The following is a 16,631-nucleotide window of genomic DNA, read 5'->3' as shown; positions in this document are numbered from 1 at the left end:
AACTCAGGCAGCAATTTGTTCAATAGTCAGTAAATCCTTTTCAACGTGTTTATGATAGCTTCAGGGGCATTCCAAAGAAAACTACTTGAGAATAATTTTTAAAAGACAGACTATTTTAAGTGTATATACACAATTTAAGAAGTTGAATGAAATGTACATGAGTGACAACAAATTTTACTTTGCTCTACACATACACACTAAATAAACAACTATACTTTTGATACTAAAAGTCCTTTTCTGCCATTAAGCCCAGAGCTCTATATATTTTCCTATTAATTCCAACATTATTCGTGGAAGTTAGATAGCAAGTAATACTCTACAGATATGGAAGTCCAGGTTCAGTGAGATCTAATTATTTTTCCTAATTTATAGCCACTAGATGACAAAGTCAAGAGTAAAATTAATGACTCAAATAACTAAATTTAGGGGATGGGGTCCTGAGTTCATGTAGACTTAGAAAATATTAACAACAATGAACTCATTCTACTGTAATTGTTTTTAATTCTTATTTTATTTTTTAATGATTTTTATTTATTTATTTTTTAGAAAGAGGGGAAGGGAAGGAGAAAGAGAGGGCGAGAAACATCAATGTGTGGTTGTCCCTCTCGTGCCCCCTAACTGGGGGCCTGGCCCACAACCCAGGCATGTGCCCTGACTAGGAATCGAACCAGCAACCCTTTGGTTCATAGGCCCGTGCTCAATCCACTGAGCTACACTAGCCAGGGCTAATTTTTAATTCTTATTTTAAATAATTATATTACATATTATAGATGTTTCATTTAATAGAGCTCTCTTGAAATTAAGATATCAAACACTGCAAATGCCTTGGAGGCAATTTATGATAGCCCTCAAAGCTAACAAGTTTAAAATTGTTCTCCCATGTATTTTCCTTTAGATTAACTGGAAACTTCTCCCTGCTTAATCACTACATCTGGCCATATGTTAAAAAAATTTCTTTACTTCCTTTCATAATTTCACTTAAGAAGCATCTGAGATCCCAGACCAAGAACTTCCTAAAGGGTTCAATGATCAAGGACAATGAAGGTGTGTCCTTTGCTTTCATTTCAGTAAAACAGAGAAAGGAAATCCACTTATTCTTTGTAAAATGCAAACAGGAGATTGAGAAACCTCTTGACTGCTTATTAAAGACCATGTTAAGCCCATCTTTTTACCTTCTATAGCTTTCCAGGAGCTACAGACAGGTGTCCAAACCCTGTAAACTAAATATTAAAGCTCTGAAAAAGCAATCCTCTATCCTCTATCAGAGCTAGTCTATTCCCTGTCCCAAACCTCACTTTCTTAATTTCCTTTTCTTCCTCCTATGAGTCATTTTCCCTTGCCCTTCCGCATCACACAATTTTTCACAGTTCCTAGCAAGAGTCCCATCTCCCCTATAAAACTGGGAGCCCACAATAATCTTTTTTAATAAAACTATTATATATATTTTCTCCACCACTTAACTGGTACTTTAATATGTATATACCTTTCTCTTTGACTGGATAACAAACTCCTTGAACTCAGAAGCTGGGTCTTCTTAGAATTCCGTTTGCTTCACATATAATATGTACTCAATTACTATTTGACGGATAAATGGATATGGTGAAAGCCTTGGAAACAATAAGAAAGACCTTGGCAGCATGGGAGAGGGGAATAGAATGAAATAGAGAAAAGAGGATAAAAAGAGAAAAAACAGATAATCGATGAGATAATGTTCTATGAAAGAAAGGTGGAGGAAACAAAGTATACAGATATCTAGAAGAACTACCAGAGCCAGTGGCTCTTCCTCAGATTGATGCAAAGCACAGAGAGTCACAGGCTACAGTGAAAAAATAGTATAATTCACTGAAAAAAAAACACCACTGGGATGGCACTCAGAATATTCACGTTTTGGTCTAAAATCTGACACTAAGAAGCAGTGACCAGAACAACATGTTCATCTGCCCTTAACAATTCATCTCTAAATTCCGGACACTAGACCTAATGATCTCTAGAGCACCCTTTGGCTCTGAATTATAGGAGTCTGTAGTTTTCCTTAACCTTGGGAGACTTATCATTTCATTTCTTCTGGGAAAGGAGGGGCCTGAATACACTGAAAGCTATGATAAACTGAATAGAGAAGCTTCAGTTGATTAAAAAAAAAAGGCAGGACTAACAAGACAACAAAAAAAAATAGACCACATGCCTATGACTATACTGAAGCAGAACATTTCTTTAATATTAGCTTTGCTTGTTGGATCACTGGAGCTGAGCAATATTCCCACTGTGATAGGTGAACAACTCAAAGTAAAACTGAGCTGGAAACAGAAATGGAAATTAGAGGCAATACTTGATGAAAAAAAGTGGCTTGTTGATTTAAAAGGGTGTAAAAAGCATTTAATGATCCTTTGGATTGGGAGGAGATCTATCAGTATCAATGTAAAAATAGCACTGACATCTTATTTAAAATAATCACATACGCACAAAGATTTGGACTAATACAAGCAAAAAGATCAATGTGTAGAACATTAAGATATCTGGCAGTAAATCTAGAAAAGACTGTGTATCCAATGGCATTTGACTTCTCTCTTCTTCTCAGCCTCCCCTTCAAATCAGTGCTAATCATTCAGCACTCCCTTAGGCACCCAGTATTTTCTCGTGTTTCTGAATATCTGTTACAGACAGAATCAATTGATCTAATAAACTCATTCCAACTTTACAGCCTAGAGACTATGTGCTCTCCCTTCTAGAATACACCTGTCTTGAAACAAGGCCATGGGAAAGAACAAATGCTTAACTCAAAAGAAAGACAGATAGAATTACATATACCAGTGGGGAAAGTACCATATTTTGCCACGTATAATGCGCACCCATGTTTTTGTGCTCATTATGCACGGGATTTTTATACCCATGGTATGTAATCATTTATACCTATCTATAAAGCAAATCTTTATTTTCCCCTCGAAAATCTGGGCAAAAAAGTACACATTATACACAGCAAAATATGGTGTCTGAAAGACACAACCTCCCCAGAAACTTTGAGATTTTTACACATAGCCCTGCTGTCTAGTGCCATGGCTCTCTCCTAAATCCAGAAAAGTAGTTTATTTTTTAATTTATTGGGGCGACATTGGTTAATAAGATCATATAGGCTTCGAGTGTACATTTGTATGATACATTGCATTGTGTGCCCACAACCCAAAGTGAAATCATCTCTGTCACCATATATTTGTCCCCCTTTACCCTTTACTACACTCCCAGCCCCTTCCCTCTAGTAACCACCATACCATTTTCTGTGTCTGTGAGTTTCAGTCTCATATTCTACAAATTAGTGAAATCCCATGGTCCATCCATACTGTTGCATAAGAAAAGATGAAATACTTTTCATCTTTTCTTATGTCTAAGTAGTGTTCCACATCTTCTTTATCCAACCCTCTTTGGCAGAACACTGGTTGTGTCTCAACAAGTAGTGTTTAGTTAAGGAAACAAGGGGTTTGAATCAATCTATAGGTAAATGCTATATTTGAACGTTGCTATAAATGGAAAGGAGCCTCAAAGCCCAAATACAAAAATGAAATAAAAATAAATCCTGCAGAAAGAGTGTGAGAGTATTCTCTAATCTCCCACTCACACTAGTTTTATCAGATTAGCTAATTTTGTCACTTTGAAAATACAGCAACATAAAATGTTTGGACCTAAATGTTTAAGGCAAGAGATAAATAAGCCTTATTTATTTGGGGATCAATAAGGAGTGAGAAAACCATATGCTCCTTAGGGAACCTGTGGAATGTGAGGTGGGCTGGAGGGTGAGAACTGGTGACCTTTGAGCTGAGTGGCCACATCCAACCAAACCAGCTGAGGGCTTCAGGTTTGGTCAACTCAGACTTTTTTTTTACAATTTTAAAACCTATGTACAATTAAAATTTGGGAGATTTTTACATGAAAGCTTGGGTTTCTGGTTTTTCTTGAATAGTCAAAGGAACTGACAACTTTGAGTAGATAAGTCCACAAGAAACATTTGGAGAAAATAATCTGATAAGAGACTGAAGCTTGACTTTCACCTTGGCATTGAAGGCTCTGTAGTGTCCCGAATGTAAAGTGGAGAACTTCCCTTTTCCTGACAGCAGAAGGAACCTGAATGCACTTAAGCATGGTAACCTGAATGCAAAAGTTTTAGTAAGAAAAAAGAAGTACAAGATTAAAAAGACAACATAAAGTATATCACATACCTATGAATATTGAAACTGTAGAAGGAGAACATTTCTTTACTATCTCTGCAGTCTCTCTAACACAGACAAGCCTTGTAAATAAATACAAATGACCAATTAGGAAACTTTAAAAGAAAAATCAAATTTGTTCTTTAAAAGAAAGTTACAGAGAACCGATTCATCGATAGTTACCTTCAACCCTCTATATATTCTCAGAGAATTTTAAATGTTTCTTGTTTTTGAAACGAGAGACATATACTGTCAGCTCTTAAAATTATTTTCTTACTAAAGCTCCATCCTAAGCCTAGGTTCACAGCATATGATGAAGGTCTAAAGAAAGCTTATTTAACCTACATTAAATCTTGATAATGCATTAATGAGTCTTTAAAGGGATAATTTTAATTCCCCAATCTTCAACCATAAAGACTATATAGTGCTAATCTGCCTTGCCCTTTCGATTAAACTTGTTAAGGGCGTTCTATTTAGTCAGCACGGGGAATGGGCCATTAAAATTCTTGTTCGGTAAGAGTTGTGTTCAGTGCTCTGTTGTTTTAAATTCCATTAAATCCAAATGGTCTTTATCGCCCCATGACCACCGTGACTTCAATCAGCCAATTTAATTACCTTACAAAATTGTCAGCAGAAGCAGCACAGAAAAACAGGAAGCCCTATGATGTTATCAGATTGAAATCTTCCCCTTCAGTGTTTAATCTAGACCAGTCAGTAATGATGATGTGCACCTACTTCCTTCCCTTTCAGTAGCTTTTGACCTTACCTTTCATGCTAAGATTTAGGGTTTAAGATTCATTTGAAGCACTTCTAGTACCTTGTAACTAAACTATAAATTGAAAGTGCATAGAAGATAAAACTTCACCACCCAAATGCAAAACAATCATTTCATTTCAATACATCAGACCATCCTCCCAGGGAAAACCTGGGATCTCCTACAAATGCCAGATATTATGGATGCAATAGATTAAAGATTTAAGTATAAACAGCTGAATGACAGTGAACTGCTTTCTACTTGGTGTGTAAAAATGTCCAGGGAAGAAATTACCACAAATTTCTACCACAAAAGAGCAAAGCATTTTCTTACAGAAATTCTGATAATTAAAAGAAAATCAAACATTGTCATCATTATCATAGGCAAAACTTTATTGGTCCATTGTACATTTCTTTGTGTGGGAGCAATTCACATTGACTTTTCTGTGGTGAGTAAATGTCGAAACAATGTCATCTGAGAATTCAGGGAATGAACACACTGCAATGACCACTTGAATTAAACTAAAAAGCAAAAGGTGTCTGTCTGGAGAAACATCTACTGACATATAAACTCATGCGCACTGCTGAAAAAACAACCACAAAGCCAGAAAAATGTGTTAAGTTCCATACATCTAGGTGGAGAAGGAGAGCTATTTCTAGAAAAAGAAAAGATCATTTTTCAAAGTCGTTTTCTGAAATGAGCGTGCCTCTCTTGATGGATCACATCAGAGTTATTCTTTGAAGCTTTAAGAATAAGTGAGAACTTATGTGAAAAATAGATTTTTTTTTTATTGTGGTCATTGCGGTGGCGATTCTTGGAAAGACTTCACTCCCCTGCTTTCCAGAGCTCAGCTGAGCAGGTGTTCAGGCGTTTATCTGTCTCAGGCAGTAGCAGCTATTACTCCTGCATCCCCGCCTTCCAAGGGCCAATTTCCCCATTCCAGATGTAAGGCCACTCCTCCCTCCCACCCACCTCACCTCCCATAGGAAGAAAAATCTCTCTCAACGAACTTGTTGAGAGTGGTGGCTTCTAAGCTCAGTCAATTCACTCATGCTCCTAGATACTGTAGTATATCTGCTACTAATCATTATATCTGAGATCACATGGGATGTCTCGCAAATAGGGGCATTACGATAGGAACCCTTTCTGTCCCTTCTCAGGCCATGTGTTTTATAATCTGGGCTGTCCCAGAGATGAGTTGTTTGTTTGTTTGTTTTTTCACCTTGGACATATGCACAAGAAAGCAGCTATGCACCATGGACCTGTGGCCAGTGTGCAGGGCTAAGGAAACAGCAGCACATCTTGGGGATGGGGAGAGGGAACCTTTCCTGGGAAACCTTTTAATCAGTCTTTCTATTGCAATGCTTAAAAGAAAATCTAGTTGGAAACATCTAAATGAAAGAAATGGCCTACCATATGCTCAACTCCTTGGAAAGGACTATCATGGAGAAACTGTCCAGGAGCTGGGAGAAAGTTTGGGGTGCTGTCTTTGCCCCTGGCGGTCTAAATGCCACTTCAGATGTGGGATTTGAAAAACTCAACCTCGAAGATGAGCAACGAGGGGTGACTTGAGGAGTGATCCCTTAAAGAAGGTGCCAACCCCCACCCAACTCCCCCCAACGCCCAGTAGGGCTGCTAGCCCTGCACAGAGCTCTGACCAGAGCCAGCTTTGAATCTTCCCCCATGCTCCCTGGAACAGAGGTCTAGTGCACCTGGAAGAGAAAAGTGTCTAAAGTAACAAAAGAAATGTTAAAGTCCTGTTGAGTAGTTAAGCTGGCAGGCTGTGGAATTGGGGGCCACGCCCCTGCTGAGAGAAGAATCCTGCCGTTGCCCTCTCCAGCTAGCAAGCTGCAGGGCTGGGAACAGCGCAGGGCCTCAGGGGTGGGGGTGGAACAGCTGTAGAAAAACAAAGGTGCCCGTTTACACAGAATGCTGGGGCCCCAAAGCTAAAGCTGTGGGCAGTGGCTCCTCTGGGGGGCTCTCAGGGCCTCAGCAGGAGGAAAAGCAGAAAATGTCTGACCTGACCTGTGGGGGGCAGGGGAATTGACTCTCTAAGGGTCCAAGATCCACCTTGTCATCTGACAAAATGCCCTCTGTGTTGTCGCCCTGGAAAAGCCAAGTTAGATCTAATGCAGGGAAATGTCCACCACCCAGGGCAACAGCTCACCTGTCCTCTCCTCAGGAGCTGAGCCTGGGCTGCCTTAAAGTCTCAGGGAAGAGCCCTGGGGTTGGCACTCCTGTGACTTTCACTCTGAGATGCTTGTTAAGGGGAGGTGGCATCTGAGCATAGGCACAACTAGGCGCAACTGCTAGAAGTTTTCTTGGGTGCCAGAGGGGAGACATTGTGCCAAAGTACCCCACTTGCTTTATAAGAGTATATTTGTCAGTGTGTATGGTATGTGTATGTGTGTGAGAGAGAGAGAGAACATCTATAAGACTGGAGGTGGTGGAGCAGGAGGAGGCAAGGGTCAGGAGGGTCATACCCTGATCCAGAGATAGAGGAGGGGAATGCAGGAGTAGAATCCTGATAAAGGACTACATAGAGTGGATTGAGTAAGGGTAGTGGTTGCCATGACACTGCTGTGGTGAAGGTGGCTGCAGCTGACACAGAGTGCCTGGGTCAGTAGGGGAGGTGCAAGAAGAGACTGGATGCCACTTTCTCATCAGACGGGGTGGGTCTCACCCAAACTCAGCAGCAAGTCCAGTGGCAGCTACTCCAGCAGCAACTCCAAGCTCTGCCCTTTCAAGGCACAGGGCCAGGCTACCTGCCATGGACCTGTGGCCAGTACATAGGACCAAGGAGATACCAAAGGCTCTGGTTCACCTTCATAGCCAAAGTTGAGAAAAACCTTTTTCAGAAGTGGTTTATATGTGTACAGCCAAACATACACTTCACTCAAAAACATGTTCACCCCCCCGCCCCCGAGGAAAATAAAACTCCCACCACTGCATCCAAGTAGACTCAACAGGGAAATGTCCCAGTGATTACACTATACACAGTCACGTCCCACAACTCAGGCCATAAAACATGGAAGATGTTTAAGTTAATGGAGAAAATACCATGTTTTTAAGAAACTGGGCTGTTCATTTAGGCTACCAGGGCACTGGTGGGAAGGTCTTTACGCACTCTACTACTTCTTGGTAAGTATTGGTCTAGGAAAATGTATTTTTGTATGTATCAGCTCTTTTGGAAAGCTGCTACACACTCTGCTACAGTCGCCAAGATTTTTAATATGAAGATATGAAATGATCAGCGAATGTAACAATCTAATGATTCAGCAAATATTGTGCTGCAAGACCAGAGCAGCAATAATAAAATCTTTAGAGTATTGGTTCAGTATTCCAGCTCCCAGGCTTCCCTTTTTACCCACACGGTCTGCAAACACACTAAGACACACTCATTCACAAGCACACTTGAGAAGATATCTCAATATTCCAAAGTAGGTTGTACTATTCAACATACTGGTGAAACTACCATACTGTAGCACTTACGTGCTTGAAGCAGAACTGAACACACGCGCATTCCAGTGATATAGGGACCTGTTTAATCCCATCTAAAGAAATAAGCATTCCTGTGGACTGTTGTTGCTAAGAGCAATGTGCTAAGGGATCACCTAAAGGCATTAAGAAAGAAGGAAAACAACCACAGTAGGAATCCAGTTATAACCTATTGTGTTTTGTTGTTGTTGTTTGTTTTGTTTTTGTCATTATTAGCCTTTCTGGACTCCAGGTGTCTATTTGTTGGTGAGAGAAGAGGAAAGTAGGGTTTCATTTTTTTTTAATATGAGAAAAGCATTTGTACAGTGGTTCCACAAAGACTGAGAGAGATGATAAATTTTATCATTATAGAAAAAGCACAGGGGGAAAGGGAAGTGAAGACTCTGTTCACATAATAGGAGATGCAGGCAAACACTCTTTGATTTAAATTTGACTGAGTGACTTAATGTATCTGCCTTTATCTTGAAGGCACATACTCAGGATTATACGGTCGTCTGCACTCTTTGGTCTAAATCCACTTGAACTGTCAAAGGAGGCGCCCACAGTGGAAGCATTTAGCGGGTTGGCATTCTTCTCTCTCACTCTTATCTACTTAAGGGAACTTTCCCTGACTAGCTGTGTTCCTGCTCCTACTAAAACTCCATTGGCCATCAAGAGCAGCCGAGCACTGCCCACGCTTCACTTCCTCCAAGCAAACGTTCCGACTAGTGTTTCCAACTGGACTCCCACGATTAGATTTTCCTCTGCGCTCTCAGGAACCCCTGATTCCGGAGGAAAGCAATAGATTCCCCTCATATGGGCTCTTTTATCATGCCACAGTGAAGTAGATTTAGACTCCCACACACAACTACACTCCCCCAACCATCAGGGTTAATCATTTATTAGTCCAGGACGAGCAATAAGAATGTTGTGAGAGGAGGACTCACAAGTTAGAAACTAACAAAACCCCTTTCTTAGGAGCGCTACTTCAGTTCCGCTAAGTAGCAACCTTCCCTTGCTAAATTGAGCCTTTAACCTTTCAACAATATTTTACAGATCTTCACTCTTCACCACCAAAGGCACCAGGGATTAGAAAAGTAATGAAAGTAATCAACAAATCTTTCTGATGAGAAAAGAAACCAAAAGGGCGAGCGTCTTTCACTTGCGGACCTGTCCGGGTCCCAGGCGGAGGCGCACGGATTACAACTCGCCAAAGAGTTAGCAAGTTATTAACTCATCAGCCCAGCAAACTGAGAAGCGTGTGGTCCCAGTGCCCACTTTCCTGAGGACCTCGCATTCCGCCAGCCCGAAAGGCTCCGGGGAGACAGAAGGGGCACCCAGGTAGCGTGCCCCCAGCGTCACCAGCAGCTCTCTAGCTGGCTACTGTGGAGAGGTCATACAGCACGGCTACCAAACACAGGCACTCACTTCAAAAATTGGCTGCAGCCAATTTTTTTTTAAGGAAAAGGGGGCAGGAAGGAAATGAAATAAAAGACACAAGGAGTTTCCTTAAAACCCAGAGGCTATGGGGCTGTGGAACAGGTTGGGATGCATGGAGCCCACCCGCCTGTTTACATCCGGCTGCGTGGGAGCCAGATACCCAGCGCTGGAGAGAGAAGGGGAATCTTACCAAATCTTAATACATGTGTAGTTCCTTGAGAATATCCAATCCACAGTAAGCAGAGAAGGAGTTTAATGGTGTGCCTGAAGACTGAATTACTTAGAATCGGAGAAATAATCTTCATGGTGTTTCTGTGTCCACACGCGCGGCACCCACTTCCCGGATCTAGCGTTAGGCTCCCGGTTCGGGCAGGAATGAGGATGTGTCGAGTACTGGCCGCAGGCACGATCACGGCATGGTCACAGAGAGAGGAAGGAATCTCCGCTTCCCAAACCCATTAGCAATCGCTGCATGTTCTTCACTCACTGCGCCAAGAAGCAACCTTCCACTGCAAGGGATGGTGGGACATCCATGTTAGTCGGGGAGCATCCGGGAGAAATCCAGCACGCACACCCACAATGTCCGGCGGCGCGAGCCTGGGGAAGCAGAGGAGGAGGAAAATCAATAGGAAATCCAGTCTTAGAAAGGGCCGAGGTGTGGGTACTGAGCTACAGTCCCTGCACAAAAGACGCTTTGCTCTCAAAGGTTTTGCCAGGCCCTATTCTACTGCACTGCTGCACAGCTTCTGACGTGAAGCCAAGATTAAGTGAGAAAAATTGAGATAACTGCTTGCCTCTTAAGGCTCTCTGCCAGTGAGCTTCCCAATATCTATTATGCAACCGATCTGATCGTCCGCCTGGAGTTGCAAGAAAGAAGTCGGGTTAATTTACATAGGGAAAGTGCTTTTATTTTCAAAACTACTCTACCAAGAGAGTGACTGGCGTATGCAAGCAGACTTCTTACAATCAACTGGTTAATTTTAATAAATGACAAGCTAAGTCAAAGTCACTTTGCCTAGGAGTTGTAAAATAGGAAGTAGTCTACGATGAAGGAATTTACTGCAAATGTAACTTGTGTTTAGGTTGAGAAATGGTCTTAGTCATACTTTTAAAATTTTGTCCAGGAATAAATATATATAAGAGTGCAATTGGAGAGGTGAAGATAGTCATTTAAAACTTGAGTGGGACATTCCTTGATTACCACCAGGAATAAAAATAGATTTCTTCAAATGGCTTTTTAGAGGGGAAAAGATTGAACTAAAATTAATCATATTATTCCACCCATTTTTAGCTCATCTAACATAATTGTGCACATATAAAAAGACAATGATGTTTGAATTAGTACAGAAAACTCCAAAGGCTTCAATCATTTATGCCTAAGTTTCTTCTCTCTTTGGTTTTTTGAATGGATATTTTTCTTTAAGAGGTGGAATATAAGGTCATAGCTTGAGCAATACTGTCACTGTTTTGTCTAAAAATGCCTTATTGTTTTCTAGTGTTCTGGTCAGAATTTTAGAGTTCACTGGGCAGTGACTGTCTTGGCTTTCACAACTAGCAGTTTAGTCAAGTAAAAAAAGTACACAATATATTTTCTATTGAAATAAAAATGCATTTTACTGTTGAAATAGGTAATATATTTTCCTCCAGGCACATAGATAAAAAGACCCAATCATAATATTTTTTTACATTAGTGAGTAAAACCAAGAAGGATAGTAATAAATATCTTGCTATATATCATTAAATTGAAGTGATCAAGAAGTACAAGAAGCAAACTGCTAGACCTATATCTTAAAATTAATCTCTTTTTCATAACCAACTAACAGAGCATAGGTTAAACCATATGAAAAAATATAAATTATATCTTATTTCAAGCATATCTAACTTTTAAATAGTGATATGAGTAGTATTCCCTCCAAAAAGAAAAACAAAGTAGTGTTTTCATTCCATCATAATGATACTTTCCTTCAATTTGTTTTTCTTAAGATATTATAAAATGCTTATTTGAAAATAAACCTACATTTTGCAAAAGATTAAGTGGGCACTGATTTTATTTTTAAGATGGAGGCATAACTGCAGTGTCAAAAATAAGTATCATGAATGGCTAGTTCTGCAGTGTAGCAGGCAATGCAATCAAATACTTTGACTATTTGAGCACTTTAAAAGGAACACCTTGTGCTAAAACCAAGGGTATCTAGCGACTCCTTCAGTCCATGTTTAAAATATCTCTTGTAAGGTATGTACAGCCCAACATATTCTGTCTTGGATTTGCTGTCTCATTTATTACATTCCATTTGTTCTTTTCTTTTTTTGATCCTATCAAATATTATAATGACTGCCAGGGAAACAATAAATATTGTTAATTTTATCTGTCAATATAATTGATACCTAATACCTGGAAATAGATTGTTGTGACTAATCAAAATACTGCAATTCTGCAGTGTAGTTGGCATTTGATGGAACCTAAGAAAACAAAATGTACCATAACTCCTGTTTCATGTTCTGTTAACATCATGGCATTTAATATTACAATAGTAACTTCCCTGTTTAAAACCAGCATCCCAAACTACTTAGTTTTGTAGGATTATTTATTAGATGTCTAGTTGGAAAAGTGAAAGACTGAGCTTCTAGATTCATGAAGTTCTTACACACTAAATTGAACAGTAAAAAGTCTGTCATAATTTTTTACTATTAATTGATCCTCAAAGAACCAATTTTGCACATATGCTAAATTAGAATCATTTACACCCATTAACAAATCTGAAAGGGTTCAACAACACAGACAACTCCACCTGTCTAACTGAACTGCAACACAGAAGACAACCTTTCTTCAGGACCGCGGACAGCGCTCCAGCCATAGATTCAGTCTGGAGTAGCACACTGAAAGTAGTGCATTGAATGGGTAATGTACCATTTGAAGTGACAATGTTCATATTTCTACTACACAGGGCCTGTGAATTTGAGTTACTGCATTGTTCACATTTCCAAGGGGACTATTTTGTGAACTGTGTTGTGTTTATATGTCAGTGTAACTTACTGGGACTGCTTGGCATAGCCAGGATGTGCTGATAGTCATCCCCTTCCAGGGCATATGACTACAAAAGCCACTTACATTAACTCTGAGTTCTCTCATAAGTACTAAACTACTTATTTCCCAGTACAAAAAAATGTCTGAAGACCACCAAGAATTCAGAATACTGAATAACATGCTGTCAATGTTCAGTGGCTAAAGACATTTCTAAAATGTACAATTAGCTATTGCTTTAGAATTCGCCTCCAGATTCCCATCTGTTACAAGGGTAATCATATTAATTCTCATTCTTTCTCACTAAACATCACTCACTCCCAGGGCAAAAGCAACAATAACAAAAACCCTATATTACCTCCCTGATACTAGAACAGGATGACTTGATAGTGTGAGAGATGCCTATGGTAAAGCAATTTTAAAGTTATTATAAGTTTCTCCCCAGTACTGATACTATACATCATAGTTCTGGGGATATATGAAAAATTGATACAATCATTGTATAGTATTCACTGACAAGAATAAATCTTTTTTAAAATTGTGACATTTTTATAATTTGTTCCTTTCTCAAAGAAAAACAAAACACCACTATTTGATGTCAGGAGATCATAATGATTTACACACCTTAATCATAGTTGGGTGCCTTTTTTCTCATTTTAACCATATGGCAACCTTTATCTCTGGGAACCAAAGCTCTGTAGGTTCCAAGGTCAAAGCAGAGATGACAAACTGCATATGCACACATATATTCACATACAGAAAGGAGCTGTATCTAAAAGGCTTTAAAAAAAGAAAAAAAAGAATGCTGACATGAGAAGATATCAAGCCTATGATAAATTAACAAGAAACAAAACACATAGCATGTTCATGCAAAGCTTGTCCCAACAACAACAAAAAGCCATTAGCATCATCTTTCACTGTATTTTTATATCTACTGACACTAATGACCTCTTATTTTGGGGCACCATTACTTGAGAAGCAATTTTATTTTTCTATTCTCCCAGTGAAAATGAATCTTATTCTAGTTAGCTGCCACCTGCTGGGGCATGAACAAATGTGTATAATAATCCTTACAGCACAATGTTTATATACCTTTTACTAGAAACAGCAAATACATAATCCCAGGACAACCTGAATTTCAAAGGTGTTTCAAAGGTTCTTCCACGCCATACCTATATTTAAATTGTTCACATGGAATTCTTTGTAAGAATTCCACTTAACTTGTCACTGAAGTCCTGCTGTTATGTGACATTTGAGGAACCTCACCTTATAGTAACATTTGACCCAGTCTTCCATGCATGTTGCCTGTTGTATTGCAGCTAAGCTAAAATAAACAGCCTGTTCAACCATAGCATGAGAGGTGCCTGAGAACAAAGTCAGAGCTGATATCAGTTAAAACCACACTGTTGCATACTTGCGCTTCCCTCTTAACTACAAATGCTATGCAATCCCTTGTGATTCTCAACACATATCAGCTGCTCCACCAACATTCTGCTGCACCGATGATTAATGACATTTAGAGTTCTAATTAATTTTTTCATGCTTAAAAGAAGTATATCTTAATTAAGGAATTAAATTGGAATAGATTTACATGTCCGGGAATAATTTCAGCTTGTGCAATCCTCCCTGAGTTTGAATAGAAGAAAACAAACAGGCAAGATTTCTAGGTATCACTTATTCTCTACAACCTTCCTTTTGTATGTTTCATTTTGTTTAAGAAGTCCCTAAGGCCCCTGGAACCTGCCCTGGTGGTGACAAAAAATGGCTTCCCTAAAAAAAGTTATAAGGTAATAAACTTAGACAAATCAAGATGGAAATACCTTCCAGTAAAACTACAGACTAAGATTCAAATTAATCAATCATCTCATGTGAAGTGAAAATAATAATTCTTAAGGTAATTCCTGTTGACAATACTTACAGTATGGAAATGAAGAAATAACAGAAGGCAATCTGTTTGTTACCAAAAGTATAGTAGCGGTAAGTTTTTTTAATATCCCCTATTCCCTAAATTGGAAATCATCATAAGAAGCCTTGGTTGGGTCGTGTTGTTTAGTAAAGAACTCCTTGAAGGTAAAAATACCAGGGGATGGCAGGGAGTCATTAAAAGTGCTTGACGTTTATGACCCACCCTGGCGACCCCACTCCCCTTACCCTAATGGGATGCCCACCGAGTTTTTTCAGTCGCTCTCAGTAGTAGCAGCGGTTAACATAAATGTCTGTACTTCTTCAGCACAGAACTAGGGAGCAGGGTTACTGGCAGAATGGGAGGATGGAAGGAAGGCTGGGGAGTTCATCAGACCCGGAGGCGGACACGGAGCTTCTTGCCATCTGTGTCTCTTCGCCTCGCGTGAGTCCCAGCAGCGGAGGCCACTTCCTGACGCGTCCACTTACTAAATTATTCTACGTGGAGCACCGGCAGCCGACCAAGCCAGTTGAATCTTTACGGGAATTGGCTGCGGCGAGCGGGACAAAGCCACTCTCAGCGGTCCAACGGGTGCCCCGAGCTAGCGCACCCGGATCCGCTGCGCGGCTCTTCGCCGTCCTCCTCTCCAGGCGGGAAATGTCCCTCGCCCACCCCCGGTCCCTCCGTCCTTAAGGGAACACATTCTAGGGAAGGCAGCTCGGATCTGAGCCCGTCGCAGGGAGTCCTTACCTTTCGCTGGGGGCAGGTGGGCGGGGAGGGGGAGGGGTGGTCCTCTGGGAGGAGCAGCCGGAGGAGGTCGGGCGGGAAGTCCCGGCTCGCGGACCGAGCAGCGCAGCCGCGGGCGCCGAGCTCGAGTGACGGCTGCGGCGGCGGAGACGGAGACCGCGGAGCGGTGGCGGCGGCGGTGGAGACGGACACGCCTCCTGGCGGGGGTTCCTCGCCTCCTGCTTTAAAGGCGCCGCGTTCCTTTCCCCACAGCGGCAGATGCCAAGAGGGCGCCGCACTAGTCCCTGGACCGCAAGAGAGAATGTGCGATAATTTAGGAATTCCCTCCACCAGCGCACACCCCTGCCTGCTCTGGGATAGAGGCACCGCGAACAAGTTGGTCGGGCAGGGAGTGACACAAATCCGCAAAGGACTATGCCTGGGCCTGGGTGGTGACCACAAGTATAGGGAGCCCCAGCTCGTTTGGTTCTGGGTGGTGGCTTTTATACCTCTCTGAAACCATAGCAACAGAACTTCTCTGCCGCCAGCATTTGGGAAGCAAAGTGGCCCTCTCAGTACAAGTACTGACATATCCCTTTGAGGTCAGCGAAAAAGATCTTGACCTGCGCGCCACCCGCGCCTCCACCCTCTCACTCTGCACAAAGTACCGGTGCACTCCCCTCGCGTCGCCCGACCCCCTTAGACGCCTGAAGTCGCCGCGCGGTGCCTCTCTCTCTCTCTCTCTCTCTCCCTCTTTCTCTCTCTCTCTCTCTCTCCCTCTCTCTCTCCCTCCCTCCCTCCCTCCCTCTCTCTCTCTCTCTCTCTCCCCCCCTCTCCCCCCTCTCTCTCTCTCTCTCTCTCTCTCTCCCGCCCCCCCCCCGCCCCGCCTTCCCAGGTTGCAAAGAACAAAAAGGGACTTCTCCCGAGGGTCGAAAGATGGGCCTGCAGTCTTGGTACCGATCTAGCACCTTAATGGCCCGAACTAGCACCTTAATGGCAGACACCTCTTCCGCCCCCCCACCCCCCTCCCCGACCCGCCGCTGGTCTCAATTCAAACAAATTTCAGAAAGAAGTTTGCTATGAGATGTGATGGGTGCCGAACCAGAGGTCGACGTT

General features: G+C 41.5%; 1 protein-coding gene across 1 annotated transcript in view; it reads right to left on the bottom strand.

Moving 5' to 3' along the window:
• GRIK2 (glutamate ionotropic receptor kainate type subunit 2) overlaps positions 1–15,638 on the bottom strand; it is a 585,197-nt gene extending 569,559 nt beyond the window's left edge. Inside the window, exons 1-2 of the mRNA XM_045844097.1 lie at positions 15,540–15,638; positions 10,055–10,461 (exon numbers count right to left, since the gene is read on the bottom strand). Coding sequence (XP_045700053.1) covers positions 10,055–10,169 — 115 coding nt within the window. The 5' untranslated portion in view covers positions 10,170–10,461; positions 15,540–15,638. The remainder of the gene's footprint in view (positions 1–10,054; positions 10,462–15,539) is intronic.
• Positions 15,639–16,631: the final 993 nt, after the last annotated feature.

This window comes from Phyllostomus hastatus, unplaced genomic scaffold, assembly GCF_019186645.2.
Source record: "Phyllostomus hastatus isolate PE091 unplaced genomic scaffold, TTU_PhHast_1.1 phas_contig_40, whole genome shotgun sequence".
In the NCBI taxonomy this organism is placed as follows: domain Eukaryota; kingdom Metazoa; phylum Chordata; class Mammalia; order Chiroptera; family Phyllostomidae; genus Phyllostomus; species Phyllostomus hastatus.
This window is presented reverse-complemented; position numbering and strand designations above follow the sequence as displayed.